The sequence below is a fragment of the Sesamum indicum genome, linkage group LG2 (genome assembly GCF_026168435.1).
Source record: "Sesamum indicum cultivar Baizhima isolate 11 linkage group LG2, ASM2616843v1, whole genome shotgun sequence".
NCBI classification, from domain to species: Eukaryota; Viridiplantae; Streptophyta; class Magnoliopsida; order Lamiales; family Pedaliaceae; genus Sesamum; species Sesamum indicum.
Genome location: NC_142658.1, coordinates 13,196,057 through 13,214,115, shown reverse-complemented (window position 1 = coordinate 13,214,115; position 18,059 = coordinate 13,196,057). Strand labels below are relative to the sequence as shown.

At 31.1% G+C, this 18,059-nt stretch overlaps 1 protein-coding gene and 1 pseudogene across 1 annotated transcript; one reads left to right on the top strand and one right to left on the bottom strand.

The window, feature by feature from the left end:
- The first annotated feature begins 5,381 nt into the window (after positions 1 to 5,381).
- On the top strand, positions 5,382 to 7,198 carry LOC105155627 (UDP-glucuronate 4-epimerase 1). Its single transcript, XM_011071524.3, has one exon. It carries the CDS (start codon positions 5,558 to 5,560, stop codon positions 6,854 to 6,856), a length of 1,299 nt encoding a protein of 432 aa, XP_011069826.1. The 5' UTR covers positions 5,382 to 5,557; the 3' UTR covers positions 6,857 to 7,198.
- A 7,997-nt stretch (positions 7,199 to 15,195) lies between these two features.
- Positions 15,196 to 17,789, bottom strand: LOC148789191 (uncharacterized; annotated as a pseudogene).
- Positions 17,790 to 18,059: the final 270 nt, after the last annotated feature.

Below are 18,059 nucleotides of genomic sequence, written 5' to 3'. Positions count from 1 at the left end.
AATACTTTAATTTGAAGTATGTTATTTACTTACTAATTAACAGCTGTTATTTTGACTTTTGAGGTCACTATTTTATTAATTAATAATGTGACGGAAAATTGAATTTTTAATCACATAAATTTGAATTTCTATATTTTAGTTTCATTAATTACGCGATTCTCATTTTTGAGTTTCACGGATTTAAAAAAGTTTTACTTTTGATCCTCTAGCGGCCTTTCATTAGCTATTTAACGAAAAATGCGTTAATTTCCTGGCTAGAGGCACTACAAGAAATATAATATTTAACCATGACTAACTGTCATGGTTAAAAATTAATAGTCATAGCAAAAAGTTATTGATCAAGACCACACAATGGTTGTTGGCCGTAGTTTTTGCGGGTGTGACTAATATATTTATAATGGCTAAAAGTTATGACAGAAATAGTTTTCATGGCCAATAAGTTATTTTTTTTTATCAATTTTCGTTTAACCATGGTTAATCATGGTTATTTACCATGACTTCAATCCATATCCAATAGTAAATTTATTTTTTCTAGTGATGGTACCAGCTGCATGCTTAATACGTGGCATTTTTCATCGAATAACTAACAAATTAAAAGGCTACCAGACGACCAAAAGTGATTTTTTTAAAAAAAAATTATGGGATTAAAAGTAAGAATTTCATACTAATTGGATGAATAATGTACAAACTTATGAAACGAAAAATGCTATTTCGTCTAATGTACGACACCACACATACACCACTACACTAATTTTAAGTCTTGTATATTATTATGGTGGGAAAAAGAAAATTTTAGTCCTATAACTTTGACCTGACATCTTTACGAAATAAAATTAAGTCTCCATAAATTCATACAATATTCCATTTGAGCATTAGTTATGAGATGCAAAATGAATGGAGACGGACTAAATTTGCCTTTTTTAAAAATTGTGTAGGGTAAAATTATCGGAATTGGATTAGAAGACTAAAATTGCACATTTCTTAAAGTTGCAGAAACTAAAACTAAAATGTGTTAACTTAAAGAACTAAAATATTAATAGCGGACAAACTTAAATTACTATAGAATTAATTTTCCCATTTTATGGTAGGTATGGATAAACATTAAACATAAGAAATTAATTGGGTATGCTCAAAAGTACATTGTTGTTGTTGATGTAAGAGAATACTTTAAGGTAAGACAAAGATAAGTAGAATGTAAGATAATTGAGTAGAAATCGGAAGATCAAAGTAATGTGATTATGTGAATCTCCATTATTTTCTCAGAGGAAAAAAGGGAAAGTTTGGGTACTAAGATGTTCAACTCTGATTAAGTATATAAATAAATTTAAAAATACATCTAAACTTAATAAATAGTCATAATTAATACACAACATGTAGAAATTACTATGTACGTAGAAAAATACTTGCATACATTGAACTCGAACATACATGGATCTTGGATAAACAGTGTCATTTTTTAGTTTAATTCTTAACGCAGTTCTAAATGTATGAGGGAGTACTTAGGATTAATTTACATTCTAGAGGTTAGCTTATAGCATAAATAGGTATTACACGACGATAAAACAAAAGGGTTGTCTAAAGGACAGAAATATCATTGATAGGATTTTAACTTCCGAACATCAAATAGGACCCCTGATTCGAACTTTTTTTTTGGGTTTGATCGACCGGACCCGACAACCTGGAACCACCATCGTCAATTCTCAACACTCATAAGGTGGAAATTCTAATACGTTAATTCGTACAAGGACAGGTGTCTGACTCTAAAGATACTCCAGGACAACCTAGGGTCAAGGTACACCATTTCTTGAAAAATTATACTTGAGTTCTGTCTCGATCTTGCATTAAACTAACTTTTGCTGATTTTCTCGGTTCCAACACTTGTCCAGAATCTGAATACTTACCCCTAGAGATCTAAACCACCTCGACCTGAATCCACAAATATTAGGAGATTTTTCAGCAATTAATCTTATAATGAACGAGTTAAGGATCACAATAAATTCATATTAAGTAAAAAATTGGATAAAAAATTAATTTCGCATCGTAAATGAAACGCCATGAAATATATAAAAAAAAATCTAAATAAAATAGAAAAAAATGTATTTCAAGCACACTAGCTACTTACCCATTCTTGATTTGCCATTTGTACGTGGATTACTTTACCTGAACTCTAGTTAAGAGTGCCCCATCATTTCTTCTAGAAGTCTTTGTAACATGTTATTTTACGAAACCTTAACATCGATCTTTCTCTGTAATGAAGAAGACCTTATTTGTGCAAGTCTTTGTTGTTTGATAGTGAAATATTGGGTTTAATTATGTTAACATTATATTTAAAAAAAACAAAATTATAATTAAAACAAAATATATAACAAGAATTTTTTTTTTTTTAAAAAAGAAAGAAGAATCGAGTCGTGGATAGCATCCAAAAAATTTTCTTTGACGACTTGATATACTTTTGTTATATGTTTTATTTTAATTATATTTTTGTTATTTATTTTAATAATATTAAATTAATTGAATCTGAAATATTGCACTTATGACTGAACAAAAATTCAAGAGCAAAATATCTCTAGAATTTTGTCATTCTTGTATATTGATTGACACACAAGCCATCTTCAAAGCAAGGTTCAATGTACATGAAACAAGTACGAGATCGTAGGTCGAGTGTCATCAATCAGATTTATGAATGTGTATCTTACTCTGTATTATTTTTGTTGTTCTTCATAACTTGATTATTATTGAGAAACTTATTGATGTGTCCATCGATTTATTGAAAAAATAAGTCATAATCCGTTCTTATTCTTTATTAATTTGGTCAATGCAAGTTAGATTTCATGTTGAGGGGAGTCTTTCACCAACGAGGATTCCTAATCCGCTGGGAGTCCTCCGTATCTAGGAGTCTAAAGCTTGGAGGGAACCTCCCTCGTCAAGTGTCTTCCATGTCGGCTAGGAGGTATATTTGGAGGTCCAAGTGTATGCCATGTAGGGACATTTAAACATAGGTCTTGGACTAGTTACCACTTGTTGGGCCACGTTCATCGGCTAGACTCTCGAATATCTTGGGTGATCACCCCCTCCATGGGTTATTAGATTGTCTATGGCCGGCCTAGGCCTTTTGCCCTTCTGTAAATTAGAATTCCTTGAGCCATATGAATCAATAATATATATCAAAATTGATTAAATCTTGATCCTTAATAATTTAATATCTAAAGGTTGAGATAGATTGATTAAATTCTACAACTATTATGTAATAAAAAAAGATCCAATGATAATAAAAATAAGAAATAATATATATAATAGATTAGGACATAACGATCTTTTATCAAAAAACATTAACGTCATTAGCTTCAATTAATGGTGAGGGACAAGTATGCTATATTTAAAAAAATAGAGGGATTTATTTCTTATTTTTAAAATATCGAGAGATTTTTAACTGAAATTAAAAACTCAGAAGTAATATGCAATTTGGCCATATATATATATATATATATGTATAGTACATAAAAATATTTGGTGAAGCATGAATTTCACCCTCTTTGCATTTCTCATCCATATATTGAATAAAATAATACTCCCCCGGTTTCAATATTATCTAGCCAGATACTTATTAGCTAGATACGAAATTTTAGTTAAAAATATTTAAAATTGCTCGGAACTTGAAATTTAGTCGCATTATATAACTCATATTATTAAGGGATAATTATATTTTTCTTTCTTAAAATTTGATGTAATTGCATATAAATTTATATAATTTAGAAAATTATATCTCGAACATATGAAGTTTGCTTCCATTTAACATAAGTTTTTCCTTTAGTCAAAATCAATCGGACTTGTTAATATCAACAAAAAATCGTATAAAAATTTGCACATGTTCATGTATGTAAGGAGATATATTTTCACCGTTATAAGGGTTGTTTAGTTAGAAAAAATTTATTTGATCTGCAATAAGTCAATTAAGGTAAATTTCAATTTTTATTCAGCTTTTTTGTTAATATTAGCAAATTAAGTGAAATTTCACTAACGGAATGACCTATTTGTTAGACGGAGCAAACTTTAGAGATACTCGGTATAATTTTTCAAACCACGAACAATTAAGTATAATTACACCAAATTTTAAGAGAAAATAGTGTAATTATCCCTATTAAACAACAAGGATTGGGTCAGGACAAATTTAAATGAATCAAATAATAAATATATTATATTTATCATATAATTAATGTATAATTATATGACATGTATTTTCACACTTACTGTATAATAGGCAGACTTCTACCCGACCTAATTTTGATAAGTATATCGGTTTATAAAATAGACAATTTATTAAACATAAAAGTGTTAAAATAATTTTTTTCATTTTGATTTTCTTTTCAACACATATTATTTTCTCTCTGCCATCTAACCATTTTACCATTCAAATATTTTACTAATCCTTATTTTTCTACATAAATTAATCGAAACATATATTTCAATAATAAAAATACTATTATAAAAAAATGTAAAAACATTTAAAATTTAAAGGTAAATTACAGCCATATTATCTGAGGTTTGACATATTATAAATATCTCTTGTTGTTTGAAAAATTACAATTATTACCCACTTAATTTTAACACCTGTCAAACAACGATCTCATTTTTTAGCTTCCTCTATTAGATTTTATCCAATTTTTATGGTGAATCGAACAAAATACCCTTTTGGATTATAAATTATAATTTTATATTTTTTACAAAAGTTTTTGAAAAAAAAATTAACTCATATAAATAATTCCATTTATCCATCCTCAATTTTCTTTTATATATTTTTCAAATATTTAAAAAAATTAATAATAATAAAACAATAATTTTCACCTCGTCCTTTTAAGAATTATATAATTATTTTTTATTTATAATTTTTTAAATAATAAAAAAAATTAGAATTACGACAAAATCCAGTAAACACAAATGTAATTTAGCGTAAATTGTATGATGTAGATGTTGGAGAGTTGAAATAGAAAAACAGCGCGTGTAGGGGTAGGAGTAGCAGCAGCCATTCCCCAAACGAAAGGATAAGACCGTATATATACATAAATACATGCACAAAAGTGAACCGTACGTATACGAAGTTACCAAATCCAGCGTATCAAAGTTCCATATTATCCAATTCACCCCCCATACTATCTCTCTCTCTACAAATCAACCCCAAAAATCCTGAGCTTAATTAATTAATATTCAAATCTCCACTGTCCACTCATTGCTCACTTGTCTTACTTTTCTTTTCCACTCTCTTTCTCTCTCCTCTCTTTCTCTCTCTTCGTAAAATATTTTCCATCCTGGCCGTCCTTTAACGCGTTCACGCGTCTTCTCCACTCCTCCTCGACTATATATACATCTCTTCGTCTCTCCTTTTCCCTTAGCAGGTGCATCCAATTCTCCATCTGCATCTGTTCTTGCCTGTGTGGTTTTTTTTTTTTTTTTCTACATTTCATCTCTCTCATTTCCTTTATATATAAATCTTTAATCCGCCGGAGAGTTGAAAATAGATATCTTGATTGGTTAATCAATTGGGAAGGAAGGGAAGAAAGAAATGCGTCCGGTGGCTGAGCAAGAATTGTTCCTCCCCTCCACGCCGGGGAAGTTCAAGGATAAATCGCACTCGATGCACCGGCAGTTCCACCGGTGTTTCGCCTCCACCAGCACGTTGTTCTTGTGGGCTCTGTTCCTGGTGGCGCTGACGGCCGCGTATTTGAGTTTCCAGTCGTTCGTGGATTCCGGCAGCAAGTACTTCTCCACCGCCTGGGGCGGCATCCATTGGGAAAAGCAGGTGAGGGACTCAGCCCAGATCCACCGACAAAACGGATTTTCTGTTCTTGTCACGGGCGCCGCCGGCTTTGTAGGGAGCCACGTGTCACTCGCCCTCAAAAAACGCGGAGACGGGGTGGTTGGGTTGGACAATTTCAACAACTATTACGACCCGTCGTTGAAGAAGGCGCGCAAACACCTCCTCAATTCCCACAATGTGTTCATCGTGGAGGGTGACGTCAACGACGCCCGCTTGTTAGCCAAGCTCTTCGAGATCGTCGCCTTTACCCATGTGATGCACCTGGCGGCGCAGGCCGGCGTGCGCTACGCCATGGAGAATCCCCACTCCTACGTGCACAGCAATATTGCCGGCCTCGTCACCCTCCTCGAGGCATGCAAGACCGCCGACCCGCAACCCGCTATTGTGTGGGCCAGTTCCAGCTCCGTCTACGGCCTGAACGAGAAGGTTCCCTTCTCCGAATCGGATCGAACCGACCAACCCGCTTCACTATACGCCGCAACAAAGAAGGCGGGCGAGGAAATAACCCACACCTACAACCACATCTACGGGCTGTCAATCACCGGGCTACGATTCTTCACGGTTTACGGACCCTGGGGCAGACCCGACATGGCGTATTTCTCTTTCACCCGCAACATTCTACAAGGCAAACCAATCACGATATACCGGGGCAAGAACAGGGTCGATTTAGCTCGTGACTTCACCTACATCGACGACATTGTAAAGGGCTGCGTTGCATCATTAGACACAGCAAAGAAGAGCACCGGTTCCGGCGGCAAGAAACGGGGACCGGCGCAGTACCGGATCTTCAACCTCGGCAACACCTCCCCCATAACAGTGCCCATGATGGTCGGAATCCTGGAAAAGCACCTGAAAGTCAAGGCAAAGAAGAACGTCATCGAAATGCCCGGCAACGGCGACGTCCCCTTCACACACGCCAACATCAGCTCCGCCCGCAGAGAACTCGGGTACAAACCCACAACCGATTTGCAAACCGGGTTGAGAAAGTTTGTTAAATGGTATCTATCATACTATGGCTACAATCACGGCAAGTCTGTAAAGTGATTTATTATCCAATTTTTTCTTTTTCTTTTCTTGATTGGCCTTTAGGGCTTGAAATCTTTTTTATTTTTCTTTAATTTTTTGAAATTTCAAGGGATAAAGGATGGGAAAAGGAAAAAGAAAAAAGAAAAAAGATGAATACATTCTTTGGGGTTGAGGATAAGGAGTGGAGAAGAAGAGTAAAACTCCTTTCTTCATTTTTAGTTGTTTTTGTTTCTTGTAAAGGATGAAGAAGTTCTATCCCACTTGCACCCATATGACTTTTCTCTCCCTATGTATTTCTACACACTTTTCTTTTTTAATTTTATCCCATAATTATTAATTACCAACACCTCTTTTAGTTCATTTAGTGTTCATTACCACTTCATCTTAATTATTGTTGAGTGCCATCTCATTATTTACTTCATTTTTGTCGATGTTTTTTTTATTTAAATCAAGTTTGATCGAATTCAAATCAATAGAATATAACCCTTGAACACTTTAATTGAACTGCAAATGAATTACACGACAAATTTATTATACTTTTTATGTAATTAATTTTGATGTGGCGAAATTGGGTCTTAATTAAAATTTTTCTATTTTTTGCCCATATTATATCACAAGATTAATTATGATAATTGTAATATAAGGAAAAGGGCATATAATTGCTATCTATAGGGTTTTTTTGGTGTATTTTCATATGAATTCACTAAAATGTCCTTATGTTCGTCTGAAAAAAATAATGTTTAGCATTGTTCCACCAATAAATATTTTCTATTCATATTTTATTTGGTAACTAAGATTTAAAATTATTTGAAAAAATATATATATAGATTAATTAATGAATAAATATTAATGTTTTTATGTTTGGTAGAAAAAATGTAAAATATGAGGGGGGGGGGGCATGATTTTGAACAATGTTGTTACTTTGAGGGTATTAAAGTAATTTGAGGAAGTGGGTCTAGGGAATAGTTCATGGTTTAAGTTTGAGGTACAAATGACAGCTAAGGGTGGGGGGTTTTGAATGCATAAATGCGAAGGGACAGGGTGAGATGTGGTGGTGCATGAAACGCGGCTACGATCAGTGGGGGCCCACCCCACGTGATCTCTCCACTTTAGCCGTCCGATTGGGCCCCGACCGACCCTCTTTTGCTCAACCACACTTGATCTTGGCGTTTTCCTGCCGACACTTTGGTGGTTGTTTTCAATGCGTGGGCTTCATGTTCCTCCACATTTGGGCCTGGGCCCACTTCCTTTTTTTAATACGTATGCGTATTGTAATCGTACTTATTTAATTAATTATAATATTAGTTATTAATTATTAAAATATAAAATGTATAATTTCATAATTAGAGTTTATGATGTGATTGAAATTAATTTATTTTAAAAATAAATGATGCATTATATTGGTATTTTTGAAATCAGATATAATTACAGAAATGTCCATATATTTTTAATAAAATATAACTATATATATAAATATACTGTTGTAGTTGTAATTATAAATATAATTTTTATTTAATGTGAATTTTTATACAAATACTCTGTAGGTATATTATAATGACAACCCCTCGTAGCTCTATTGTGAATTACTTCTATACCAAGTATAAAGTCATGATATTATTTTAATAAAATGATAATTAGATCAAAGTAGCAAATTCGACTATAGTATGCACAAGACTATTGTGACCATGACGAGTAATTTGTAAATATTTTATAATTTTTTAATTAATTATATTTTAATTTAATATTAGTTAATATTAGATTTATGCAGCTTATAAATTTTAAAACCTCCTCCCAATTGTAAAGTATCTTTTTAACATAAAATCGAATGGATGCTAGACTATAGTACGCGGTGGTAAAATACTTCCATACGGCATATTATTGTAGGGGAACACTTATTAGATTAATTTAATGATCTTTTTAATTATTTTAATAATAAAATAATATTTATAATTACAATAAATTTAAAAAAGTCGGGTGTAATTATGCGATTATAGCCTCGTTCCCAACGAGTTATTTATTATAATATTATAAAAATAAATAAAAATTTGCAACTATACCCCAAAATGGCTTGTAGCACTAAGGATTTGGGCACAATTTTTTTTTTGTTAATCTATATTTATGTTATACTTAATAATAATAATAATAACATATACTAATTAATAGTTATTATTTTTAATTTTATAATATTTCAAATTTTTTATAATTAAAAAATATTAATCTTTAATTAATTTAAAAATTAATAAAATTAAATATCACATACAAATAAATAAAAAAAAAACTTTCAAGTATTGGCTTCATTATTTGGCCTCTACGATCCCTTGTTAGCACATTATTTTGATATGATGGAGCTTCTTTTTATTGCGATCGGATATGAGTTTGTTGTCTTACCAATGTTTGAGTCAGTCCATCTCATTAGAAATTTTAATAGTTCGTCGTCGACCCTGATGAGTAGATAAAATAGTGTCATGGATCAATTGGAATGTCCCAATATTTTAATTGATCCATGACACTAGCTACTCTGCACATATTTATATTCTATATACTAATTATAATTATATTTATGTATTTACTAATTATAATTTTTAATTGTATTACATTATAAATTTTTTATATTATATGTTAATAATAGAAAATATATAAACTGTTTTATTAATTTTTAACAACTAATAAAATTAAAAATTACATATAAATAAAAAATATAAGAACTAAAATATTAAAAAATTAAAATTAATTATGATTCTTTTAATAATGTATGTCTGTCAGTCCCACAAATGCGTCGTTATCATTGAGATCTTCTTTTTTTCTTGGCCCACTGATTCTTTTGATTCGTTTTGTTCTTGATTATTATAACCGAAACATTCTGTCATGGCAAAGAGTTTTTAAGAGGCCATATCTTGTACTACTTATTGATTTATTAAACATTTTGAAATATGCTTCTAACATGGTTCGGGGTTTAACTTAGTCCTTCGTTCTTATTCGATTTATTATCACAACTTATTTAAATATATTTTCAATTTTAGTATGAAGTAAACCGAAAATAGTATAATTATGTAATTTTTAAGAAAAAGAAAAAATATATTTAAAATAAAACATATTTATTTATTAATGTACCATAATAATTAATAAAATTTAACATAAACAATACTATTTTTATGGCAACAAACGATTGTAAACGGGAACCCGGAAAGAACTGTCAATAATTAATGATGTTTCTTTTTTTTCCTTTTTCTTTTTTTTTTTTGTTGAGAAATTGATAAATAAATAAATAAATAATGACAAAAGAGTAACGTAGGTGTTGATGGATAAGTTAATTTTAGATGGGTAGAGTGTGAATGTGAGGGATACAAATGCTTTGAATCCACCGACAGTTGATGTGCCCCTTTTTGGTAATTGGGTTGAAATATTTGGATGAGCTCTTTTGTCTGTATTTATTACATGGCTTTTTTAATTCAAGACCAAAGTTCTAAGTAACTTAGATTCTGTTTGGAGTTTGGACAGTTAAGATTATGAATATATCAGCTTTTGATTTTTTTTTTTTTCAGTTGTTTCTAGAACTACCTAAATAAATAATTTTCTTGTTTGATTCATTGAATTTTCTCTTATAAGGGTAAAATTTTAATTTATCTACTCGTGTTTGAAAAATAAAACAGTAATTTATCCCTCTATGTTTTTCAAAATGTAGCAATTTATCTTTATTTTTTATAGGGGTAATTTGCTCAATTCCAATGTCACGGGAGGATAAATTGCTATTCACCCCCTACAAGGTTATTTTAGTTTCGTTTTTATTTTGGGAAAATTGCAAGCGTTCTTCCTATGATGTCGATATTACTAGGAAAAAACTCTCCCTCTATATATATGTAAAGTAAAAGTCCACTTTAATTATATATGTACTTTAAGGTAGCGTACAAACAACTGACTTTTGTTGGGAGTGGATTATGCAGCCGGTTGAGAGAATTTAGGGTTCGATTGAGGGTGATCCTTGCATCAAAAAATTGTTGAGCAAGTCTATTTTCATGGGAGTGGATTACTCCAATTGTATGAATCGTCAACCACGTCCCACACAGGCAAGAAACATTGCTGCCACATCAGCTGTTGAGGGCACTTATTTAGGAGGAGTTTGTTACTTGTTGGGGTTAGTTCAGACGCTTATCCCGAATTATTTATTAGTTCAGTTACTTCTTGCTGACATGCTTGTGATGTGTCGTTTGCGGTCGACATTGATCTTTCAATTGAATAGGTCAAATGATTAGTGGACTGTAGGTGGACCTGAACTGACCCTCGATCATCAGCAGATCTTTATTGGGCCAAGAGTTGGGTCTTGTGTGTTTGGGCCTTTTGATTTTGACACAAATGGGTTTGAATTTTTTGGTCAATTGAGCTTGACAACTACTCGGGCTCTGAAAAAGTTGACATCCGAGATATCAATAATCAAAACTAAAGGAGTTTATTAAAACTGTAAGGAATTTAAGATTTTATTTTTTTGATTTTATAAGCTCTTTTTTTAAAATTACCAATCACTTTTAAACTCAAAAAATTAATAATAATACCCTTATTGCTTATATAAAGTTACTCCCTTTGTTTCTTTTGGTTTGAGAATCCTTTTATTGAGTATTTTTTTTGTGTTTTTTAAATTTTCATCCTTCCTAAAAAAGTTTTGTTCTTAAATAGATTTAACTAAGAATAAAAACATATACTTATTTTACAAATCAATAATTTACATGGAAAAATTAAATTAAAACACCATGCAACATTAATATACTAAAATTCATTTCTCAAATTTAAATATGTATATAGATATAAATATTAATAATTGTAATAATTATACAAATTTAAATTATTATTTAGATTAAAGATATTTAGAAATATCATACTATTTAGTATCAATATTTAATTTTTTATATAAATATAAATCATTTTTTTATTTTTTTAAAAATATAAATTAATTTTTTAATTTATTAAAAACCTAAGAATACAAATTTAAAAAAGAATATAATTTGGCAATGGTGACGATTGCCGACCCTTAGGCAACCACAGTCGCTGTCGCCCCCTCTACGTTGGCTGGCAGGCGGCGAGGAAGGGGGCCTCGTGGTAGGGGTGGGGGTGGGTTGGAGTTAATTCAATTATTTTAGTATTTTAAAATAATAATTTATAATTCTAAATATAATTTATATTAAAATTGATAAAATCTATAGTCTTAATATTTTATAAATTTAAGATCTAACTATTGTGATGAAATGGATCCAACGACTACTATAATAAAAAATAATATGTAATAAATAAGGACATAACGTCTTTCGACAAAATAAATTCACGCTGGTAGCTTCAGTTAACGGTGAGGGGAACGTGTGCTATAAAGGAGGGTTTTGCCTCTTTATCCTACATAGGGGATTTTTAGCTGAATTTTTAAAAATAGGGGGGTAACATGCAATTTTGCCTAAATATAATATATATTAAGTCAAAAGAGTGTAATTGTAATAAAATATTTTTATGAATGGAAAAAACTAGTCATTTTATTTTTTGCTTTTTTTACTTCCTATATGAGGTGAACTGAACATTATTGCTGCATATATTTTTTGAAACACTAAATAAAGTATTTAAACAAGATATTTTCAAAAAAATAGATGCAGCAATAATGTTAACCTCATTCTATATACGGAAAGTAAAAGAAAAGTACCAAAGGACATTTTCAAGAAATAAATGCAACAATGATGTTAATAAATGCAACAATGATGTTAACCTCTCTCCATATATAAGAAGTAAAAAGAAACACCAAAAGACATTTTCAAAAAATAGATTCAACAATGATGTTAATCTCACTCCATATATTGGAAGTAAAAAGAACACCAAACCATGATTAGTTTTTCATTCATCAATGACTACTTCTATCCAGTTACTATCATCTGGGAGTAATATTTAATTACAATTATATTTTTTTGGTTTTATATATATTATATTTACCCCTTATAAGTATCAGAATATTGGGTAAAATTAAAAAAAATTATGTATTCTTTTTACCGACGTCAGCATTTTCCATCCAAATCTTAACAGGAATAGTTTAGGAATAGATGGTGAATTTTCATATAGAGTGTAAGTGTAATTTTAAAACTCTTTTTGAAGAAAAAATATACTTTTATATTTTTAGAGGGGATTTAAGTGTAATTAGCCCTGTATTAAAGTGACAATATTTTTTTTCTTTATTTATTTTTTTAAAAAAATTATCTTTGCCCTTCTTAATGAGTGATATAACTTTGATGAACTAAGTTCAAAAAGTTGTTTTAGATCAATGGAGATCAAGATTATTATAATTCAACAATTATTCCTCATTTCATAATATTTTTTTACTTTTCCTAAGTTTTTTTTTATATGAAACTATTTTAATTTTTTCCTATTGGTTCTTTTATTTTTCCTTAATTCATAGCACTTGAACATAATTTTTCAGACAAAAATGTCCTCCTAATTTAAACCCTATCCCCCATCCCAAAAGAATAAGAAAAATTATTACGATCATTCCTGTAGAAAATAAATAAATTTAAGTTATTCAAAAATTTATTTTTATAATTAGTATAGAAACATGCAGAAGCTCCGTAAGCTTATAATCCTCATATTTTTCTTGTAATTATTCAAAATTTACCTAATATGTAGTTTATGTCGTTATGTATCTAAATACTTATACGTGTGTAACTTTGTATAAAATATTTTTAATACGATTTTTTTATAATGGTATTAAATATATTAATTTATGTATTTTAAAATATGGAAATCTAAATATGTAATTAATCTATAATATTTTATAACTTTGTAAGTAATGATGTGATATATTTTAAATATTTATACACGCAAGTGAAAATAAAACATATCATTTCAATATAATTAAAAGAAATATTTTTTTTTATAAAATTATATGCATAATATATGTAGTTACACCTTAATTTACATATATTTTTGTGCATTTTTTCCCCATAAATAGTTTACCCTGTAAAATATAGTTATATATGTTGAGCTTCTACATATTTCTATATTGTTAATTTACAAAAAGAATAAACTTATTCATATTATTTTTTAAGTAAAAAGTTTGAATAAAAAATAAAAATCACTTAAAGTAGTTTGTTTGGAAATTTCTAGGGAAAATTGCATAATACCCCGGTGTCATGCTAAAATTGTACAAAATTTACCTGTGTTAAATAAATAGTCATAAAAGACCCTATGAATTTTGAAACCCTGTAAAAAAGACTGCTCCGTCCAAAACGGATGGAAGGTGTTGTACACGCGGGGGAATGAGAGTAGAGGCCTTTTTTTTTTTTTATCCTATTTCAGCCTTTTTGGTAGTGTAATAGTCCAAAATACCCTTCTCCTCCCACTATATATACAACTTAACATCCTCCCACAAACATACTACACAAAATTCAGGTTTTGGCCTGCTGCAAGCTTACTTTTCTCCAGGTAAAAACAAATTCTAATTATTTATTTAACATTAATTTTTTTAAAAATATTTATTTGTTGTTCTTTATGTAGCATGTCTTTTACTTCTCGAAAATCCGCTTTGAAAGACGAAAAAATTGATTTACGATATAGAAATCCAAAGTGTTATTGCTAAAAAAAATGCTACAATTAGACTTGTAGGTCCAAACAAAGAAAGTGAAGGGAAATTATTTTGTAATTGTACAATAAATGAATGTAACTTTTTTTGTTGGTTGGACCCTATTAGTATTTTTGAAAAATTTTCACAGTCAACATCAACACAATCTACTAAATTCGAAGAAGAGGCCCAGTCTAGACATATGAAAATGGAGGACGATTTTGATGAAGTACTATCTATATGCAAGGATTTGACATCTAATATCAAGAGACTTGAAGCAAATGAACGAATGATGAAGGCATTTTTTTAGTTCTTGTTGTTTTGCTTGTTGCAGTATTATTCAAGTAGTTATATGTTGTAATTTAATGGATGTACTTTGGATGTTCGCAATTGAAGTTGATTCCATTTTGGATGTATTTAAATTGATGTCCTATAATACATACTTGAAGAACAAAGTAGTACCAAAACAACCAAAAAAAATATTCAATTAAATTCAACACTTAGCTAAATAATCATTCACTGTAGCACAACAAAACACTTTAACAATGTCATGTTAGATTAACAAAGCTTCGCCAAAACATTTAATACTTCATTGTACCACAACAAAACACTTAATACTTCATTGTACCACAACTTAAATAAAGCCCATCTTACATTGCAAAAGTTGCTGCCAAAATACTTAGTTATAACATATACTGTGCATAACATAACAACAAACTTAAATTCCTCCAATGTTCATACCAAAACACTTGCATGATGTGCATACAATTCCGCTGCCATTTCAATCTTTCTTCCTAGATGCATCCTGCCCCTTGAATGAGCTTGACCCAATGCTTGGCCTATAGAAGGCAGAAAGGTTTTTCAACTAATTAGTCAAAGTTGGCCTTCTGGATCGACAACACTCTCTTTGGAAACTGGTACTCGTACTTGAACCTTTAGATTTTTTTTGTATTTTTGCTGATGTAGATATCAGGATGGTTGTTTCTCCTTCTTGGAGCATTAGACACCGGCACATTGTTGTTGGATGGTGGTTGGCTAGTTCTAGGTCTTTCTTTAGGTTTTAGGAGCATCTAAACCAACAATATTTTGATTAATTTACAGGTGGGCTATTATTATGAATGTTACCAAAGTCCAAGTTCTGTAAATCTACTTACCTCAAATGGTGAATTGAATTGTGTAGACCTTGGTGGCACAAAAGTGGCCTTCTTAATCTTTGAAAAACTCCATACATCTGTAGAATATGATAATTGATGTATGAATGTTGAGTAAATGATGGTTTTTCATTTGTTTTTCATGATATAAAAATTGTAACAAATCTACATCATTTGTCCTTGATTGTAAAGTTTGAGTTGATGCTGACAACTCAGATGCTTGTGGTATCTGTAAGAAATGAATTTTCATCACATTTAGTGCATAATGAAAGTATTATTTACACGAATACATACCTCGTGAAGGTAAAATAGTGGTTCAATTTGTGACTGTGCAAGCTACAGAAGATATATGTAAGTTTAAATCCATTTAATTGTCAAAATTCATATTGAAGATTGCTGAAAAAGTACCTCTTCTAAATAAAACAGTGGTTCAAACTGTGAAAATTGGTTATGACTATTAGAAGCAGGAATCTGCATAAGATATGTTTAAGTTAAAATCATCATAATTTATGTGTAAAGTCATATTTAAAATATATCTCATTTAGGTTAATCCCTTCACTTGATTGTAGCATTTCTGCTGCATGTGATGTTTCAGCTCCATCTGTTGGAACATGTGGATGCTGAAAAAAGATAGAAAAACTATTAGAAATTATTATAAAATTATGTATTATGTTAGTATATAAAGTTACAATACTCGTGTTTCTCTTGAGTATGGATGAGGGAGATTGGTGCAACATCTTTTATTGTGTCCTGTTTTGAGGCAGATACCACATGTGTGTGTTAAGCCCTTTCTTGATACTCTTCCAGTCTCTTTGGTATCATTTGCATCCCTCCTCCTGACCTTTATTGCCCTACCCACCTTGAACTTCACTGATGGAGGAGCCACTTTACCAAGTGTTGACACCTCAAAATCATCCATACCAGGCACATAATTTATCATGTGATTGTAGACTTTTAGATATGTTTCCTTTTTCAAGTATGTGTCTACATAGTCCTGTACATTCAGTCTGTGGTAGTTGATTGCTGCAATTGCATGACAACATGGATATCCCACCAATTGAAACATACCACAGCTGCATTGTCTGTCATTCAAGTACACTATATGATTCTCCATAAAGTGCATGACTTCATACTTATCTTGACCAGCCCAAGTGGGGAAACAATGTTTGCTTTCAAGCTTTAGCCTCTCATTTTTTCTACGGATGTTTGGACACACATCACCTTCATACTTTTCCATGCCCGTTCTCTTAATTTGAAGTCTGGCCATACATTTGCTTCTTATAGTTTCAAAATATCAATTATTGGCTGCTCTCTTGCCTTAAGTATGTATCTATTGAAAGACTTAGACAAGTTGTTCACTACTGTGTCACACTTAGTTTTTACTGGAAAGAAACATCTTGCCCAATGTTGAGCAGGCACCTCAGACAACCACTCATAAGCATCTGTAGTGATCCTACCTTTGGAGACACTCTTTCAAATTCTGTGACATTATTCTCAAATGTTGCTTCACATTATAAGTAGAGACTACTTTCCAGAAAAGTTTTTTCAATTATTGGCCCTTAAATTTTGATTTGAAATTATTGTACATGTGCCTTAAGCAAAATCTGTGCTCTACATTTGGTACCAGAGAACTGACTGCCTCAATCAGTCCCTTTTGTCTATCAGAAATGAAAGTTCATCCCTTCTCATCAGGTGATCCTATATCTCTCAACAAAAGATTAAAAAACCATTCCCAAGAATCATACTTTTCTATTTCAACATAAGCCATAACAATTGGATAAATATTATCATTCCCATCTCTGCCTACTGCTGTCAACAATTGCCCCCTGTAAATACTCTTTAAGAAACACCCATCAAGCCCAATGATTGGGCTACATCCATCTAGAAACCCCTCTTTAAGACCAAAAAGATAGAAGTACATCCTTTGGAGTACATGTGGACTTAATTCTCTATCCACCTTCAACACCAAAGTACTTCCAGGATTGTACTTATCCATAGTGGCACAATAATCATACAACATTTCAGATTGCAACTTTATGTTACCTTTGATCAATTGGAGTGCATATTTTTTAATTCTGTACACTTTGTGCAAACTACAATCAATCTCAACATCTCTCCTTACTTTGTTTTTTAGTGAGATTAAGCCTTTATTAAGATTGTCACGAATGATATTCTCAATCCTCTTACCCAAGTACTTGTAGTTTGCCTGCTTGTTTTCAGTCATGTGTGCCCAATTATGTTTATCTTTAATTGATTTTATCTGAAATGTGGCTATTTTCATTACTTTAGATGCATGGATCCTCCAATCACATCCCGGCTTGCAAGTGGCTATTATCTTTTTTGTCTCATTATGTTGGAATTTTAAGTCCCAACCCCTTCTAACAGCCCAATCCCTCAACACCTCCCTGTATTTTTTCCTAGTTGGAAACTTCATTCCAATTGTTAAATCCTTATTCCCCAAGTCTGTCCTCTCATTCCACACTGGGTAACTAGG

Bases quoted from the DNA above. Each gene is read 5' to 3' on its own strand.
- LOC105155627 (XM_011071524.3), top strand. From the start codon at position 5,558: ATGCGTCCGGTGGCTGAGCAAGAATTGTTCCTCCCCTCCACGCCGGGG.